A 21,800-nucleotide genomic window follows, 5' to 3' on the forward strand; every position below is an offset into this window, starting at 1 on the left:
ACAGATTCGAAATTCAAATGTAATATTTTTTTATAATTAAGTGTAACAGTATTTATGGCCAGACTAAGTATATACGAGTAAGGTTTAAATAAGTAACTGATGTCGGAAAATTAAAGCGTTTTTTTAAGGTTTGTTTTTTCGAAGCGAAAACGTACACCATTCGATTTGAGAAAAGGAAATAATACTTTTTAGGTTTATTGCTTTTTTGAGCATAAAAACAATGTTTCAACCGTAAATGAAAGTTAGGTTATATTTTGCCATTCTTTCAACGCATTAGGTTCAATTATTTTACGAGGTGGTAAATTTGTATGATTTCTTTACTTTACCGTTATCAATTAATTATAATTATATCGTAATTTCTTGCTTCAGAAAATATTTAATTTTGTCGTCGTCTTTATAGAAAACATATAAAATTATTATACCTATATCAAAGTCCTGATTATTATGACGGGTTGTGATCGGATATTATTATTATTAACTTACAGGTTATCATAGTGCAATAATTACATGTAATCTCAATAAATTTTTATCATCGACATATAGGGCGATACTATTGGCAAGAAGGGCGATCCTTGGCACAGTAATGATAAGCTAATTATGCAAACACACCCTCGCAATTGGGGACAAAGTTTATTTTATTGTTTTAATGGTATTTTTTTGAGAGTTAGAGGGCAAAGGATCTGGGTCGCCTGATGGTATGAATGGAAGAAACCACCATGTGCCAACTTTAATAGATAAGGGATAAGGAGAGGATTCATGGTAGTGATAAAAGATAACTCTGAAAGGGTAAGAAAAAGGATACGGGCGTCCGGCTCCCGGACTCACCGAACAAAGAAGAGTATATTCCCATGCTTATATTTTGCGATGATTTTTTTTCTCCAGTTGTGCTCGACTCTCACAATTAATAATTACATAATAATGGTGTTTATGAAAACGATTTTAATAGCGATAAATTGTATTATGTAATCTATTTGATAATACTTTTGATAGATGGCAGATATTGTCTTGTCCGTTTAGACATTTAAATCCCAGACTTGATGTCACAAATCTGCTGATAGGTAGGATAAGGATTAATCATCTATTTATAAAAAATCAATTGCTGTTCATTGGTCTCGCTGAAACTCGTATTTTTTTTTTTTTTGTCATAACGGGCAACGGGGCTGGTGGTTCGCCTGATGGTAAGCGATCACCACCGCCCATGAACATTCACAGATGTAGTGCCTCTGCGAATATGTTGCCCGCTTTTAAGGGGTAAAGGAAAAGGAAAGGATTAACGACTGGAAAGTAGGAATGGACTGGGACGGGTGAGGAAAAGGAAATGGGCGAAATGGCTGGGTTGATTTTGATAATTTTGGTTGAATTGGTTGTTATTTAGCTGTATTCGTAATAATGCACGAAGGTTTAAAGTAAATGCAGAGCCTTCTCTTACGTATTTAAGCGTTTCAATCATTAATCGCAAATGACCAGTATGCTTTAATAAATAATTCGAAACAACGACATATTATGTTTCGTATTAAAATATACTCATAGTTGGTGAAAGATTCAACATCGAAAAGGTTTAATTGCGTTCATTGGTTATCGTAAATTCGCAGATAACATGTAATATACTACACAAAGTATATAATATAACCTAGTATAGTATTATGATATCTGTGGTATAACAAAGGCAATATAAATAAAAGAACTAGAACTAAGAATAGACAATGGAGTCATACAACAACGAATAGTATTTTAAAACAGTGCCATTAAAAAGTCAAATCACTAAAAATTACCACATTATGATTCGGGCACACATAACCTATATCCGTAACCTCGTATTGTAGTCAACATAGGTCATGTTTAGCGGTTAGACTATTGCATCATTTCGTATTACAATTACACGCCATATTTAATTGAGAAATATACAAAGGAGCACTCTTTGAAAATATTCGTAGATTAAATGTATATAGAATGTGAGTGAGATAAATGTAACGCGGTATTTTTTGTTAGATTAGAGTTGCACGAGAAAAAATACGTATCACGAGCGCAGACGGGGCGGACCCCGTGTATAAAATGTAAATAAAACGCAAATCTAAGCATGAAGAAGCAAAATACTATCTATAAAGTACCTACGTGGAAGTATAATATCTTCAAGTACATTATCTTATTTAGGATTTATTTATTATTCATGTTGGTTTGTATTTTTTCTTACCTCAATACTAATCGTCAAGTTAATATTAATATGGGATCATTTCTGAATAGATTCAAATAAAGAACGTTTGGTTTACATAATAAATAAAGCTGTTTACTACACTCCCAAAAAATTCGATTAGTGAAATACTACTTACTAACTGTTTACTTTCAATTATTTTCTCTAACAATTAATCTTCCGGGATCTTTCAATAACCTGTCATATACCGGTATTCTAGCAATATCAACATCTTAAACATTATCTGAAATCCAGCTCGTATTTTTTTTTCCTTTTCCTCGTCCTTCCCAGTCCATTCCTTCTATCCTGTCATTAATCCTTTCCTTATCGCTTACCCCATAAAAGCGGGCAGCGCATTCGCAGAGCCACCTTTACGAATGTTATTGGGCAGTGGTGATCGCTTACCATCAGGCGAACCACCAGCTCAGTTGCCCGCTATGACATAAAACAAAAATCCTGTAACACAATTACATAGTCCACTCACCGTGGCTATTTCGGCGCAGTACATCGGCGATATAGTGAACACCATACCCACACCCACGCCCCAGAACACTCTCGCTGCGAACAGGTAGGCCATGGTCTGCGCTACGGCCACTAGGATCCAGCCGATGAAGAGGGGTATGGTAGCCGACATGAGCGCCCATTTCCTGCCGATCTTTGATGCAGCTAGCCCACCGACGAATGGGCCTGGGAATTGAAAAACATTTTAAACATGTTTGTTGGTTATTTAATACTTAGCTTTTGCCCGCGGCTTCACATGCGTTAAATTCGGGGTAATTTAATAGATGTTATTAACACTTCTAGAAACACTCTATCTATTAGAAAAACCCCATCAAAAGCCGTTGCGTAGTTTTAAATATTTAAGTATACATGTCCCTAACATTGCGATTTGTTTTATACTATGTAGTGTTTTGTTGTACCACAGCAATTTAAAATGAAGTTACTGGTGTACAATGAGGGATTAAAGAAGAGTTTGTGAGTTAAACGCACTAATCTAGATAACTGCTGGACCGATTGTAAATATTCTATATATGAAACACAGTATATACTATATATGAAAAATATATGAAATACAGTAGTATAGTATACAAGGCTTTCTTATCGCTATCAACAATATCTTTCAGAAAAAAAAGACTTTTTAACGAATTTTAAGCGCGATTTTTTCATTATATTATCAACCCGAAGTTTCGAACACTTTTCAGTGAGCGTGGTCACGGGAAGACAAATACAAGAAAATGCTATCTTTCAGGCTGTTTAAGGTAAAGGAAAGACAACTTATTATGATTTGCCACCTAATTAAAAATGTATTCTTAAGATATTTTGATACGCAAGAGGCAGCTGCAGATCCTTTTATTGGCTTTTAAAGCAAAAAAAAAAGTCTGTTCTAAAAACTAAACGACAATATTTACGTATTGTGACATTTAAATATCTGGTTTTCTTTACTGCGATAGCGTTGGATATATGCAGCTATAATCATTTAGTTAAAATATATCTAGACAATATTCGAAAAGTAAGAAATTGTAAAAATATCAATAATTTACAATTTTCTATTTAATTATAATAATTCTATACAATTGTGAAGTCCCAAAGAAGACAATTGGTCATTACAATAAAATAACGCTCACATACCAAGAATAGCGCCGATGGAGACCAGAGATCCCATCCAGGCGAGCTCATCGGACGTGGGCAACTTGTCCAGGGGTGTCTCTTCTGTGTTGTTCAGTTTCACGTTGACGGGAGCCGTCCATCCCATGTTGTAGCCCAACGACGCGACCAGAAGGTTCGCTGGAAGAGAAAATATCATTAATATAATTGAACAAATAAACTCAAACAAAGTCGAATAGTTTTTTCATTCAGTTGCACTTTTAAATCGTCATATCACAGTTTTAACATTTACCACCGGTTAGGAAAGCTGTTTCTACAGAGATAGGTTTTCAAACAGAGGTAATATGTTTACATAATAATGGTTCCAAAGACCAGTTCCTGTGAATCTCTCGTTCATCTTCCAAATATTCATTCATACGAATATAACAGACAGGACATGAATATTATAGGATACTTAGAAAATTTACAATTTTCTCAGCGTTTCCTTATCCAAATCAAAGGTATGGTAAAAGCGGCGAATCTATTAACTTGACTCAGTCTAAACATTCAAATAATTAGTCTTTGCAAAATAAGGGTTTCCCATGGAACATAAAACATCAATTCATTCGGTTGAAAACCCGCGGAGTCATCGTACTTGTAGGTAAGTAAAGAAAATTCGATCAGGAAATCAAACTAGATGATGATGAAAACCATATAAAAGTACGAACTTCACTTTAAAACTGTTATTCGATCTTAGATGCTCAAGCAATCTGTCCCCAATTTATTTATAGAATAAAATATTATAATGAAAAGCAATTTCCTAGATAAGGATTCTCGTTATGGAAAATGTTGTGATTATTTATACAAGTAACAAATAAGTTGCTTCAGCATAACCATACTTGTATAAACTATTTTAGTGGTTGTACAAAGGGCATAAGGACTTTTTTACGTTGAACGTGTTTAATACGTTAAAGTAAACATTTGTATTATTACGATTGTTTGAAGTAGGAAGCAGTTTCACAGACAATTGAACAAGAGATCGTCACACTGATTTTATTAAATGCTGCATTCATGTATTATTCATATTTCATATATGTTTTGTGAACTTTTTAATTAATTTACCTATTTAAATAAAAATACGATTTCTAAATACGTATTTGAATATCAAACAGTTGGATATAGAGTCCGCTAAGCTTTGTATTGTTTTAGAAAAACATGGGAGATTTGCATGTAACCAAGCACGTGCCAAAAATACTAATTTTTGCACTGTCCCTTAAGTCTCTCACAAACTATTTTTTCCATTGGGAATTCCATAGACAGTTCGTTTTAGTACAGCTACGTTCAATAGTAAAGCTCAAACACGTTAGAAGTGATTGAAAATACGGGCTTGGCTTTAATGTTGTTTGTTCTGGCTTAGCGTATGGTAATTCTTAATGAAAACAAACACAACTTGAAGGTTTTACAACGGAATTTCCCCTGTTCCAAACTGTATATTTTTTCCTTTACCTAATACCAAATGAATGTTATATTAAGATTAAAAAGTAAAGTAAAATAACTATAAATTGTATTTAATAGTATTTAAAATTACAGTGCGAAATACTTCACAATTAATGAATATCTTCCAAGTGAGACATTTATTATTATACTTCTCATTCCATTTACTGTACTTGATTCATATTTATTTTTATTTATTTATTACTCTTCAACAAAAATTGTACAGGAAACTTAAAAAAATATATTAATAACAGGATAAAAAATGAAAAAAAGTACAATTTGTCTGGCGGCTTTATCACTCACAAGTGATCGCTTCCAGGCAACCCGGATTCTTCATAAGAAAGTAACGCTTTATTAACTGACTTCAAAGAAAAGTAGGTTCACAATTCGACTTACTTTTCCTGTTTGTTATCTCCATAAATTTACAGGGTGAATCTATTTTGATAATTATTTTTATATAAAGGCTAGTGCCTCCCGTGTAGTCCCATTTAAATATGATCTAGTTTTGACAATTTGAAATCAATTTAGTTTCTTCTTATTAAAATAAGTATTTTCGTTACATTGTTAGACATTACTATAACTAATATAGTATTAGGTTATCTGTGCAACTATAATTAATTATTTTGTACCTTCATTGACGCAAATCCAATGCATCATCGTATTACATTCAACATGTTTATTAAACGGATCCTGTTATATGCCAGTCGCAGATTGAAATAGTATTTATAAAATAAACAAATACAGTCATAAATAACCCTTCAATATTATAGAATAATTATATATAGTGTAATTCTTGAATAAATCAAGCTTGAGTCTCTATAAAATAATAGCTATACTATGGCGCTCTTCATTGTGGTACAAATATAATATGGATACATTATGGTTGTAAAGTTGAGAAAATATGGAAAGAAATATTTAAATTGAATTGTGGTGGAAGGAAGCTGGAATTCCTCCATCGAAAAAGGGAGGATCCTCGACCAGTCTAGTCAGAGTCAATTGTCAACTTTTGACATTTGTGTAGCGACACTCGGTAACTAGCGAGTTCGGTCAATCTAGAGCTGGTTTATTGGAATTGTACACATTTTTTTAGTATACATAGACACATACAATATAGGATTAAAAGTATTTTTGAAGAGATTATGTTTTATTAGTGACTTAATGTTATGTTATGTAGATATTCGAATATACGCTTTTTAAATCTAGAAACTATTGTAGTGAGAAATTTTTTAAAGATTTAAACTATTGTAGTTTTAATACAGTTTACTAACATAATATAGTCGCAATGTGCTACTCAAAACTATACAATCTTTGTGTCTTTCTACACCCCTAAATGAAAATGCTTGAACATCTATTATGTAAAATATGATGCCAAATAGCTGTATAATTAACTATCACGATGAAGAAAAAGTGCTTTTAAATGGGGATCCTGATTATGTTTTTTTACTTATTTCCTTTCATAAAGCAGACTATTGAACAGATAATTGTTTTTTAACATTGAATTCCTCGCTATTTCTGCCTATAACCCTCGGTCAAACGCACACACGCACTTCTGTGTACAGTTTATATACATATATGTGTATTAAAAGCCCCTTTGCATTGCTATCTAAAAATAAGAGCAATATAAGACGGGATAATACGCCACTTCCCAATTGACTGGCTAATTTATCGACATTGCCCGTCCCGTTTTGACGCGTTATCTTTTATTGAGAACTTGCAGTTCATTATTTGTATGTTTGTTTATGGCGGAAGTGTGCCATAGTCATGAACACTACTTATACTTTAGTTTTTAGTTTAGCTTTTAGCATTGAAATGCTTTATAAATAAGAAATTTTGAAAGAATAGAAAAAATTTGATCACGAGGCGGGATTCGAACCCGCGTTTTTTGCCAAACCGTTGCTACGGTCAAAATTTTTCACTAGCTATATTTTTAAATTTTGCTTAGCTAGACACCGCGTCTTTATGCCAGTCATAATGTCAATTGTTATTCGGTTTAAAGCCCTATCTATTATGTTCATTTCATACTTTAAAATATACCCGTACCAACTGTTATATAAGTACATATCCGATCAGTTCCATTAGCGCGATTGAATAACAAACCTCCTAATAGTTATTTATATAATGAATGTTTCTCTTTTATTTACACTTTATTGTGCTACCAACATAAGATACAAAAACAAAACTTATGCTAAAAAAAGATTTTTCCTGCATTTGTCTATGTATAGAGTATAACTGTGATAATCCATTTATCAAATTTGCTGACAAAAAAAATTATCTGTACACCAATACACAATAGTAGAATAATAAGTAGAATTATCATAGATAACATAATACTATACTGTATTATATTATCTGTGGTCGGGGGTTAAAAATTTAATGCAAGGCCGCTAAGCGTTATTTTTATATGCTCTCACAAATGCATCGTTTCTACGTATTGCATTTATTATCGCCTATTTGTTGTGAATGATCCGGAAATACCTCTCTTATATATCTTAATGGCCACCGTAGATGGCTACAGAAGTATGAACAATAGCATCATAAAGATAACTGAATAATTATTAATATATTGTCGCCGAGAACAAAAAATACGATTCATCTTGGACGAATAAGGTTTTGCGTTAGATACAGAGTTACTTATTAACAAACAGACTGCGTTAAGACCTGTCTGACAGCTTATTAAAGGTATAGTACCCATTGAACGGCAACTATAAACGCCCATAAAATTATATCTGTACAGTCATATACATCTTCACTAATATTGCAAAGAAGAATCTTTTATATTCTTGTATGTTTGTAACGTTTTCACGCAAAAACCGCTGGACCGATTTCAAAAACTGTTTCACCATTAGAAAGCCCCAACTTCACTTACATATGCTATATATACTACAAGCGAAGCCGGGGTGCACAACTAGTCTTACATGTTCACTTTTCTAGGCCCGGGATGACCAGTGACAAATATTTTTCGCCCGCTTCTTAGCTCGCATATAACGTGTCCTACGTTCTTTTTCGGGTCTCAAACTAACATTGCACCAAATTTAATTGAAATCGATTCCGTGATGCAGGCGCGATGAAAAGACGGACAGACAGAGTTGCTTATTTATAATATACTTAACAGGGATATTACTAGATAGCTGTTCGTAAAAAGCAAACAAAAAACGAATTCCTTAATAAGTTCAGTTACGTCAAATAAAGTCGAACAAGCCAATGATCCACACCCATCGAACACTAAACTACATAAATCATTTAATCAATCCCGCGCGTCTCGTGATAGTTTTATTTATACGACCACTATAAATAAAACATAGCTATATAACTATTGTTTATTTCATGAATTACACGTGCGCTAATACGTTAATCATGACGGTATATCACACCCATAAAAATATTTGGCAGATTGGAAAAATATGCACCATCGACCATATAATGTTTATTTAAAGTTTGCGTTATGCTGACGTTTTAACATCTTGGCTGAGAAGTCAAATTCCCATAATTATTTTGTCGATTGAATTGCAAGTTTTGGATACTGAAAAACATATTTTATACTAACCAATAAACAAATAAAATAAAAAATAATTTGAAATAATACTCGTCGCGAGATTGACCGCCGCCTTTTCGCTTAAAAAAAAAAAGAAATGTCAAGTCGTTTGGGCGGTTTTTATTTCCTTCGTGGCAAGAAGAAATGACTAATTGCCGGTGTCAAGTATATGCGTTTAGAAGTTAAACACGTGTGTGTTATATATATATTTATATTTTTATAGATTAAAAAACTAACTGTCAATGGAAAATATTTACGTGAAGTAGTAGAAAAATTTCCATGTATCAACTCTATCAATAGATAAGTTAGTGCTATCAATATGAGTATCAGACAGTATCATGTCTTTACAACTTGTAAATGATAATAATAATTGTCTAAATCGTCTAGATTTTAACATATTTGTTAGACATAACTTAAGTCCAGCATATGCTATCCTCTCTATCTCAGTCCTATTCTGTAATAATAATAAAGTAATGCTGAAGACTTTGTCTGAACACATTCATCTCAGGAACTGCTGGACGCTGAAAAATTCTTTCACCGTTGGATATTTACGTGATCTGTAAGTGCTATAGGCTATATGTTATGTACCTATGTGTGCAATATTTTATGACATTTTATATGATCTGTATTTTGAAACATAAAATAAAAAAAAATGTATCCATTGTGTTTGAACAAAAAATTCGTCTCAAGAGTTAAGGCTAATGTTTCGTAAAACTAAAACGTAAAAAAAAAACTTCAAGAATCATAAACGTATCCTAATTTGATCACTCCATTATAACAAACCGTGCAAATATTTATTGTTTTATTAAAATATAATACAACTATAATATTGATAAGTAGATAAGATAGTAAATAGAATTTATTTTACAACATCTCGGTTATAAATTATCATGTTTGCGCGGGTTTAGTCATATCTTATTGAATTGCCAGTGCTGCAGTTAAATCGAAATTACAATTAGATTACGTATTTGTTGACATTGCAGTAAACTGATGCAAAATTAGGTCATATCGTGCCCTATAATACGTATTAAACAAGTTTTATATGTATCTGGCTTTTGCGCCTTCGCACGCGTTAAATTTGGAGTAGTTTAATAGATGTTATACATATAAACCTTCCTCGTGAACCAATCTATCTGTGAGAAAAATCCCATCAAAATACGTTGCGTAGTTTTAAAGATTTGAGCATACATAGGGACGCAGGGTCAGAGAAAGCGATTTTGTTTTATACTGTGTAGTGATCCTTGCAGTTGAAAATTTTACTGAATTCCCTTTTCTTGGGCCACAATGACAAGTCATTGGCCGTTTATCTTACGTAGGCTTAGATATTCGATAATCTGTAGCGAAGCTTTCGATAATCGGTAGGTACCTATTCGGTATCGGAAGAGTGGAAAACATATTATTGGTTTTAAAAGCAGATTCCATCATGGTATAAAAAACAACAGTTTGTATTAGTCCCATTGCTTTAGAATTTCTGAGGATAGTACATTATTCTTTGAGTTTTTATCGTCGCTGTCGATAAGGACTGTCGATGTCCACACATTGCTAAAATTCAGAACTGTCAGTGATTTTATGGAGAGCCGCAACCTAAAGCTGAGTGGTCCCATTTGATGATGGACGTTACGTATTTATTTTATTAAATTCGTTTAATATTTCTTCTTGTTTTTATATATTTTTCATATGTTCATTGTTATCAGAGTATGCTCAAATTCAATCATTAATTACTTAATACATATACATATTTTAGAATTCCTGAATACGAGGTATATTGCTTATATTATTATAGAGGCAAATTAGTAACTTGCTCGTTGCAATGAAAAAATGTCATGAGGTTATACTTTATTTTAGTGGATATGGAATTCATTGTTTCCTTTAGAAATTTTCATTAGAACAATTTAAAAATCGACCTACATAAAACAAGAGGTCTACTATTGTTTTTAGTATAGTAGTGCCTAAAATCATTTTGTGGCCTCGAGCACGGTTAATTGATCGATTTTTAATTAGTTTTTTTATTTTATTTTTTACTTCGCATAATTAATGACTGTCATCATCTATTTCTGTTTTAATTATAGTGAAACATATACCAAAAGAAATTCAGATAAAAACAGTTACACACTGTCTTTATTTAACGTATGTTTTCGATAAAAATATATTGTACATTATGTATATAATATCCCTACATATAATAAAACACAGTTGCTTTCCGCTATCTGTATGTCTGTATGCTTAGATCTTTTAAAATTACGCAAATAATAATAAGATAGAAAGAAGGGGGGCGGGGAGGAGTTACACTTCGAATTTAACGCCTGCAAAGCCGCAGGAAGTAGCCAGTGTATTATAATCCTACTAATATATAATTATACATAATATAATAAATGCGATAGTTTGTAAGGATGTATTTTGTTGTTGCTCTTTCACGCAAAAACTACTGAACCGATTGCAATGATATTTGGTACGTAGATAGCTGAACAACTGGAATAACATATAGGCAACTTTTTATACCGATATTCCTACGGGATACAGACTTGCGCGGGTAAAACCGCGGGGCGCAGCTAGTTATATATAAATATATATTATGTGAGTGCACTTGCTCGCATAGGAATTAATTAGTAGGAACAATTATCACTTTTATATTAATTATCGAGGTACGATAGTAACGTAAGGTAATAAAATGAGCAAAGTACATAACCTATTTGATAAACAGCATTACCTATTACCACTATGTAGTTACCTACTTTTCACATACTACTTTATTGTGTGAGTCGAGCATGCTACTACAACTACTAATCATAATTTATATAAATGAAATATTTAGCAAACCCTTGACCGTCTACAAATGTTTTAAAATATCTTTGCGTTTTTAGAGATAAATGCATCATATTTAATATCGGAAGATTAAAATTTTTGGTCTTGTGTTAATTTTTTTGATTCAATTGACAGTTTTTGTTAGGATGTAAAGTTGAATTAGCGATTTATTTCATTGTTCTTCACAGAGCAACAATGATTTTATTATTCGTGTAATACGCGCAGTAGTAAATAAAACCATTTTCTACAATTAAATAAAACTTGTTTATCAACTTGTTTGCGAGTCAGTTAATAATTCCATATACATTATGTGAACGATTAAATTATTTTTCATAATAATCATTATCGCGTGTGATAAATGTATATTTTATTGAAGGTTAGCATTGATAATAATTTATCAGGCCATGCATACCTATGTTCAGATAATATTATGTTATATAATGTCTTACTTTTTACAGTTTGATAACCCCCTATATCTAATTAATGCCAGCTAAAGCGTCTGACTTTGTACGTGTAATTAAAGGAATTGTCTATAGTCAATATCTGCATGTTTATATTTTAGGGTAGAGATGATTTAATATAATATACATCATACTTTTTTGATTAGTATGTATTTAGTATTATTTATCTGTCTATCAGTTAGTTTTGGTAAATATCAAAAACCGATGAATGGTTACTGAAATCGCGCTAATAGCTTATATTGTGATTAAAGGTGCTTGAAAAATTAATTAAGGTGACCTCCGAACGAGTATACTCATATAGGGTTGCCATCTGATTGTTTTTTAATTAACTTCATAGAGATAGGATAAAAATTTTGCAAATGATGATACAACATACAAAAAATTTAACATCAACAAAAATGAAAGAAATTTTACATTTGCGATATTATAATTTTTTGATATACAATTATGACGGCCTCTACATGGTCTACGAAAACGCTACGAGACGTAGGCAGTTTAAGTTTCTACACAAAAATAACAATAAGATTTGTACAGTGCGAATTTTGAGACCTTCTGTATGTCAAAGAGAAAGACTATATTTTTTAAGCATATTAGCTTCACCTGTAAGTTTGTATGTAACCGACGTGGAATTTGATATACTTTTAGCGGATAGATTTAAATCAAACTACTACACAATAATTTCACGAGTTAGTTATCCTAATCAGGATTGCCAGCATTAAATAATTTCCTTACCTGACTCTGTGTAAGAGATAATTTGATTGATTCTATCATTAAAGCGTGTTTCTTCACTAATTTATTGTAGATTTAAATCAATGTAAAGGCATATTAAAGTCAGGTTGGATGGACATACGGGTGGAATTGAAAATTAAAGATATTTATAAGTCAATACAATATTCGATGCACTTAAAATGTGTATAAATATAATATTTATTACGTCTCTTGGTTTTTTGGTTTAATTTAAACTCTTAAGTAGTCGTACATTTATATTTCTGTCTTTAAGAAGTATAGATTGTTATAATATAGTAACGTATCCGAATTGCATTTTCATTAAAATTTAAAATAGACAAACATGAAAATGTAAATATTTTTATTCATACAACAGATAAATATATGAAAGTGCTATCTGCGCTCCGCGGTTTCACCCTCATAAGTCCGTATCCCGTTGGAATATCGGGATAAAAAGTTGCCTATATGTTATTCCAGTTGTCCAGCTGTCTACGTAACAAATTTCATTGTAATCGCTTCAGTACAAAAACACACACATCCTTACAAACTTCGCATTTATGATATTAGTAGGAATATTAGTAGGATTATGCTTATTTATATTTTTTATCTATATCTTTCTATTATTATCAATTATATAATCACCCGATTAACAATTGGCAATCGCTTTAAGACCCTCTAAAATTTATTAATCTACAATTTAGATAAATCTATAATTTTTATCTATATTAATAATATAAAGCCTAAGAGTTTGTTTGTACTCGGTAAACTCAGGATATATTGGATCGATTTCAAATATTCTTTCACAGTTAAATGTGTACGTGATACTGCTATAGGCTATATTGTACCACGGGCGAAGCCGGGGCCGACCACTACCTAATCTATATATGCCTATATATATCTAATACAGGTTTTAGTTTCAACAAATATAATACTAAATTAACAGTTTTATAAAGATTTATTATCACAACTATTACATGCTGTAAGCTCGTAATCTTTTCAGATAACCCCTCGCGAACAATATTTTTGTCTTACATTTTTGTTATTTGCGCGGGAATAAAAAGATTAAGCTCATTATTTGTTGATAAACATTATTTATCGATTATAAACCTACAGATCAATTAGCGTAACGTATTTAATCTATTGAAAATCTAAATTTCAGGTAAAGTAGTATGATATTTCTGGCGTTGAAACTTTAATACTATGGAATTTATATGCTTCAGTAAATAAATATATTTAATGGCGCGTATATCTATGAAAACCTACGCCGTCTGATGATCTCGAATTATCAACTTGAGTATAAGAAACTTGTCATGAACCATCAGTGTATGAGAAAGGATCCTCACTTCACAACCTCCGGATTGTTTTTGTCTAGTCTATCTGTCAATTAAAATATAATAATACCTATATAGATACATCAAAGTTTTAAAAAAGCTATCAGAGACTTGACTCTGCTTATGGTGACCAACTGTGGTACATAATTTTACTATTTTCTCGGTACAGTATTATAATTAATAAATTGTTTTTATGGAAATAATTATATTCATGCAAGTCACTATACAATTATTCATTGTTTTATGCAAGACAGTATTTCTTTGGTCGTATTTTTAATTGATATTGTTTTAATTACTTACTCATATGTTCTTATGTAATACATATTTATTTTTAATTGATATTGTTTTAACTACTTACTTAATGATCTTATGTAATATATAAAATTGTCATGTCGCGATGTTTGATACAAACTCCTCCAGCTAGATATATTTTATGACATTTTAAAATTACATCTTTTTTTATATACCTAATTCCATAAATGATAAGAGTAGAGCAGAATGTTTTCGGGGTTAGCTAGTATTGTAAAATGATTATTAATTTATCAATCGATTAATATAAACAGAGTATTAGTTTTGCTTTTTAATTGTTGTTTTTAATGTGGGATAGTGAAGGCATGTAAACTCTTTGCGCACATGGTATATATAACTGATGGCATAGTTAGGTTTTTAAAGTTGTGTTTGAAATAAGGAAAAATGTTGACGATTTACGCCGAATGCTTAGATTTTTTTTTTGTATGCAACAATAATTGCAATGCCTAAGAGCTTTGTTTTTCTACACTGATGATAAGAGGATGTGAATTACTGTTACAAAGTAAATTACAATTTAAACGTTGGGAAAACATGCCTTTTTTATCATTTCATATTAAACGCAAACAAACATTTATTTCTTGAATTAAACAAGAATTAGAAGTGCTTCTTGATTCTTCAAGAAACTTCACTTCTGAATTGCCATAACACATTAATATATTTACTATTTACCACCGGTTCCTTGTCATCTATTACATACTTTTCTAAAGTTAAAACAGATAACTCTTGATGAATCAGACAGGCGAATATCATACTGTCAAAAATTATCTGTACGGGACACTTGATCGGAGATTATAATAAAAACAATATACCTTGGATATGAAATTATGATTATGATTGAAAAAAGTCTAATTGAATTGAATTTGAATATTGATAAGCGAAATATTGCTTTTGCATTTTTCTAATATTATCACCAGTTATGTCTGTAGAATAAATTATTAAAGGCGGCTCAGTTATTGAATATAAGGATTAAAAAATTCCCCGGAAAAATTAAAACAGTCAAATTTACTAAGGAGCAAATATAACAATAATACGGAACGTATTTTATTATTTTATCTGTGGTACGACCGAATTGAGTGAATTTGTTATTGTAAAAACCACAATTTACAGCATTATTATCGCGTTCACATATCAGCTGATGTCAAGTTTAACGGTAGTAGGTCATTATATATAAATTATACATAAACACCGTATAATCATCGACTTATAGAATTTTTCTTATTAAATACTTCCTTACACTATAATGAGAACAAATATTCAATTTATTTGACGTTTTTTAAAGCTAAGTTATTATTAATATCATATTTTATAAATATTTAGTAAATAATGTTTTTTTTTTATAACAACTGAATTATTATATTAGTCTAACCGCAGATAATTATTATACTTCTGTTTTTGCATGTGCGTTGCATTTTATATTGCGCGGGCATACAGAATAGGTACACTTGAAGTCTTGAAACTTTCCCGCGTTGATTTCCCGCCTAAAATAAAATTGACGTTTATATTTTTTTCGCTAACCTCATACCATTTTTGGAACACTTGATAAGTTTAGTATAGAATTTTTAATTTGTTTATGTTTAAGAAAGAATGGATTTCAATTAATTTGGTTAAATTGAAATATTTTAGAACGAAGCGCATAAAATTAGACTGAACGAATTTTAATTTCACGCGTTGCTATCACGATTTTTTAGCATAAGTACCTAAACGTGACGAAAGGAATTATTATAATGCTTTGTTTTATTATTAAACGTTATTTGTGCATAGTTTAGTTATTACTGCAAAAACTCAATGCAATTAATACATTTTCTTTATATTCTACCTATGGTGAAATACGCCGAAAAATATGCTGGCTTATAATTACATTTTAGAATCAATTGGGACTAAACTTCGATATTGTATTTCGACACGCGTTCGAAGTTTAAAAACTTTTCATAACTCACGAATGCATTATCCATTTTCAAAACACACGAACCACATACACATTTTTTTCGCAAACCACAGACAATACAAAAATTTCGAAACATTATCACAGATAATACACAATCACAGAGACATACCGACGCCGGCGATGACATATTGCCGCCAAAGTTGGCCTGCCTCCATCCTGTACGCTTGTTGGTTGACTGGCGCACCGGTGCCGACGGGGTCGTAAGCGTAGCTCCTATCAGCCATCTGACGTCACTTGATGCTACGTAGTTTATTGGCACGCACGCCTGTTCCAAATCTGTAACATTGTTCCGGTATAATTTTTCCTGAAGATGACACTGGCAAGATGTTTCGCAAAATATACTCTATAGCTGAACAATAGAGCTCATATTATCTTTACAGGGACGTTAAAAACGCTAGGGTCCCTAAATAAAGCTTGACATGGATGTACTGCTAAAATTATTATTTCCATAGAGTTGCGATTAAAAAAAAAAACAATTTTGATTGAAAGATAATTTAGTTAATTAGAGCAATTAACTGATTATGTTAATTCCATTGCAAAACTATAACGAATTGCTTTGATTAATGTAACAATGTGTTTTGATTGTGTGATAAGTACCCGATTGACTTCATAATAAATAGTATTAGACTTCATGAATAATGATTTGTATGAAAAGGTCAAATAGATTTAATTTTTTAATACATTTAATAATTTCTAAATGAATCTTTTTATATATTTTTTTAGATAATATAGTAGAGCTAGTGATAATAAAAAAGCCTGTATTTACCTTTTAGTTTTATAGCATTCGAATGCTTTATAGACGTGAAATTTTTGTTAGAATTTGGTAGAATGGAAAAAAATCGGCTTCAAAATAGAAAAATTTCGGGCGGGTTCGAATCCCGCCTCGGAATCGATCTTTTTCTAATTTTTTTTTTATTTCTCGAAAAGTTTGTATTTTCCATTGTATTAGATAATAAACATTCAATATAATAGTGTGGAAATGTAAATTGAAGTAAGACTACTTTGAAGTATTTTCCTACATTAGATAGACATCTAATGTAGGAAAATACTTAGATATCTGCACCATGTGTCGAATAAACTTTATACTCTATGGATTCCACTAATCGTATTTACTGTATCGGAAAATATTTCCGATAATTATGTAAGTAATGTAAACATTGCTTTAATGTACTACATAAATCCAATTTAATTACCTTAAGGGTAAAATAAAATATCAGAGTTTTTTTTTTTCATTAAATAAATATATAAGTATGTGGATATGGAACGTTGCGTTCCATTTAAATACACTAAACTTGGTAGACATTCTATAGAAAACAGTCAGCAAAAGGTGTAGAAATTATTCGAAAAAATTGTAAAAAACGTTTATTAAATCCATCATTAATAACTGATTGAACGTCCATAATCTATGCTTAATATTATAAAGCAGAGTTGGTTTATTTGTTTGATGTTTGAACGCACTAATCTCCGGAACTACTGGTCCGATTTGAAAAATTCTTTCAGAGTTAGATAGCCCATTCATTGAGGAAGGCTATATATGTGACATAGGCGAAGCCGGGGTGGACCGCTAGTTATGAATATAGTTAAAAAAACCTATGGCAGCCACAGATAACGTGGAAAACGAGGCTACTAAACTAGCAAGTATCTAGGCTTAGTAAAAACATCCTGGACACCTCGTGATACTAAATCCTATTTTTATAGTAATCATGTAAATGTTAAATATCCATTGTCCTGCCAATGTTGAAACGTTCGATTTAATTGTATGAAGATTTCGTAAGAATAGAAAATCCAGTAGGTAATTATATGTTAGTTCTGACCGCTTACGTCTTAGACATTCGTTCATTTTATTATTTTCTACAAAAGGAAAACAGCCCAAAGATTAAAATTCGTAAATAAATTAAATCCTAAGAGGATGCGCCACTGAGGATGCTAAATAAATATTATAATTGCTTAACCTTAAAGCATAAAACTGTCTTTATTAGTGTCATGACAATTTGTTTTATTATTATTTGTGGAACTAATTTAGGTATGACTTGAAGCGAAATAAATAATTTTGATTCGATTTGGTCTTTCACAGTCAGAAAATAAAACCAAAACAAAACAGATAATAAAATAAACAAATCAATTCCCATTCTTTACATTTATAATAATGAATATACCTAGAATAATATTTGCATCAAAGTATGGTTTGAATGAAATATACTGTCTTTTCTTTTTGTTGCTGATTGTTCCTATTGCTAACATGTACGAAAATGCATTGTTTTTATTGCGAATTGAGCGATTGTAGTCTGTGATCTGTGAGTGAAAGATCGAAATAAGTAAAACGGATAGCTTTTTATTGTAAATTTCGTTTAATAACAAAATAATCTATGCTGTGTTTGTTATCTATGAACTATGGATGGATAAGAGTGAGAACTTACTGCAATAGAATAATATAAGAAGAATAAGGATAAAATATTTACGTTCTCTAAGGAAGCGAATCATTATTAGACGTGTAAGGAATATTCACGTGTATTTTGAGAATATTTGGACCAATTCGAATATAATTATTTAATTTAAAATATGTAATATTATATTGATTTCTTTTATACAATAACTAGCTTTTGTCCGCGGCTTCGGACGTGTTAAATTCGGACTTCGGAGTAGTTTAATACATAAAAACTTTCCTCTTGAATCATTCTATGTATTAAAAAACCCCCATAAAAATCCGCAGTGCAGTTTTAAGGATTTAAGCATACATAGGGTCACGGACATACGTATAGAGAAAGTGACTTTATTTAATGTTATATAGTGATTACTGAACGGGTACATAATAGCCTGAAATACTATTTAATAATAATATTATATTTATTATAAAATTATGAAAACGAAAAAAATCCACGTCTATTCTATACGAATAATACTTTCATTTTATTGTTTGATATTGATAAATGACGTCAATGATTAAAATAATATAAATACTTGTTAAAAGTCACACCCATGACCCTATGTACGAACATAAATAACAGATAAGTCCAAAACATTATGTACCTACTTGACAATAAAAATTTAAAAACCATAACATTTTTTATTCATTTGAGGCTATGGTTTCTGTTTATCATCTATCTATTTAAATTCTTATCGAAAAAACACTATAACTTTTTTATAATTTTGCGTAATTTTATGGTTTTCGTAATAATGTTTTTTATATTTTACGATGTATAAAATAAAACCAATTTTTTAACATTTAATTGTTTTTTTAACATTTTTAAATTAAATAACCGCTTACCGCGGGAATAAGCATAAAAATAATATCTCTCACTCCGCAGTAATGTAGCTGTACTTATATATTCTCAAAATCCGTTCAATCATACACAAGATTCATTTAATTTATCCACGAAAACAAACCTACACACTAATCATTCTTCTGTATAATATTGGGCTAGATCAGAATATAAAACCCTCATAGGAGGCCTGTGTCCCAGCAGTGGGAACATATATGGGCGGATGATGATGATGATGATGAGATCAGAATTACATAAAGCACAACACGACATAGATGTTTAAACGCACAGCTACTCAAAACAAAAACAAAATTAACTCTATTTCCAACAATCTATTTTAAAACCATCGGGTACCATCAGTAACACACGCATACTTCTAAACGCCAATGGTTATTTTAGACTGTCACTCATTTGTTATATACTATTACATAATTTACTATTACGCTTAATAGACGTTTCATCAAATAACTTCATATTTTTAAATTTTCAATTATTTAGGCTAAAGTTTAGAGTTACATTGAAAATAAACACAAATGATCGATTGTTTAAAAAACTCAAACATCTATAACTATTTCGAAAACAAGTGAACTATTTCAATAAAATAGTGTCCCATCTATAAAAACCTACCGTGTCATTAAAAAAAAACACCATCTCGTTGATAAATAGATTTCTATTATATTATCTGTGACCACGACAACATTTTACTAGTAAAGATTAAGGAAAACACACAGATGATGTCATTACATTTAATTAACTGATTTTCATTCATCTTGTTAGGTATAATGTTTATAAATTAAGTACACTAGGTAAATATGTATATAAAATCCAAAAGGAAACACTACTTAACTTAATATGGGTATGTGTATCTATTATTCATTTATAAATTTTAATCACCAGATATTTCAAAATTTACTTTTATAAACATTAAATGGGGATGAGTGCACGCAGTCCCAAACAATTTGAAGTTTGAAAAGGTGCTGTCATTTTAACGGTTATTTTTATTGAATATGGTTCAAACAGGATAAATAACATGTGTTGAGGAAAACATGTCGAGACAGTTCATTGAATTAATAAAGATTTCCTACATCCTCTTCCGGTGCACAACGGAATAAAAATTGGCATGTACTTTTTCCTTGAAGCATGCATTGTACGGAAGCAATGCATTTCTAAGTTTATAATCAGAACAATTTAATAAAAGCAAGCGCTATGTACATATAAAACCTACGTGTTATGAACATAAAATAAAATGCGCCTACGTAATTTTATCAGCAATATTTTCTTTACGTATACGAGAAAAATGTTTAAGAGAAAATGTGTAGGCGTTATAATTAATATTTGTACATCCGATGGTTCGGGGTTATAGGTATTATTATCATATTACATAAGCTTCAATAAAATCCAAAAATAAAATTTGGTTTATTGAACCATCAAGCGATAGATGAATTATTATCTATATCCGCCAAAAAAATAAAAAAATAAAACTTATAATGTACAAAAGAAAATTAAGAAAAAAATTAAGCATTCATTACGTGGCAATTATAAGCATACATAACTAGGTATATTTTAACTTATATATGTAGATGTACACCTAACACGTTTCCTAAAACAGTCTAAATAGACTGTTTTAGGAATTTTAAAAATTCAAATTAACGATGAACGCCTCCCTTTTATATATAAAAAAAGTTACTAATAAATATTAGTAACTTTTTTTATATATAAAAGGGAGGCGTTCATCGTTAATTTGACTGAATAAATAACAACCTCTTCAGTACCATGTAGTTCTCATATTATAATTACTTTTTTTTCTCATTTTGGAATTATTTTTTTTACAGCCTTAGGTACTAGCTCTACGCAGTATGTTAATATTACATTTGGAAGATTGATAAAATTCATGAACCGACTACAAAAAAGGAGGAGGTTATCAATTAGACTGTATGTTTTGGATTTGTTACCTTATAACTTTCGACTGGGTGAACCGATTTTAATGATTCTTTTTTTTATTTGAAAGCTTATGCTTCTCGGCTAGTCCCATTTAAATTAGGTCTAGTTCTAACAATTTGAAGGCAGATTAGTTTTTTTGTTAAACATAATAATCATAAATTGTATTGCTGATTGAATGTAGATCAATTAAACAAAGATTGTTTATTACGATTATCAGATCACCCATC

General features: G+C 30.8%; 1 protein-coding gene across 1 annotated transcript in view; it reads right to left on the reverse strand.

Annotated features, from left to right (window-relative positions):
- Nucleotides 1-21,800, reverse strand: part of LOC119837949 (facilitated trehalose transporter Tret1) — a 33,702-nt gene that overhangs the window by 5,555 nt on the left and 6,347 nt on the right. Inside the window, exons 2-4 of the mRNA XM_038363744.1 lie at nt 16,482-16,648; nt 3,818-3,973; nt 2,673-2,875 (exon numbers count right to left, since the gene is read on the reverse strand). Coding sequence (XP_038219672.1) covers nt 2,673-2,875; nt 3,818-3,973; nt 16,482-16,596 — 474 coding nt within the window. The 5' untranslated portion in view covers nt 16,597-16,648. The remainder of the gene's footprint in view (nt 1-2,672; nt 2,876-3,817; nt 3,974-16,481; nt 16,649-21,800) is intronic.

Source organism: Zerene cesonia, chromosome 29, assembly GCF_012273895.1.
Source record: "Zerene cesonia ecotype Mississippi chromosome 29, Zerene_cesonia_1.1, whole genome shotgun sequence".
Lineage (NCBI taxonomy): Eukaryota > Metazoa > Arthropoda > Insecta > Lepidoptera > Pieridae > Zerene > Zerene cesonia.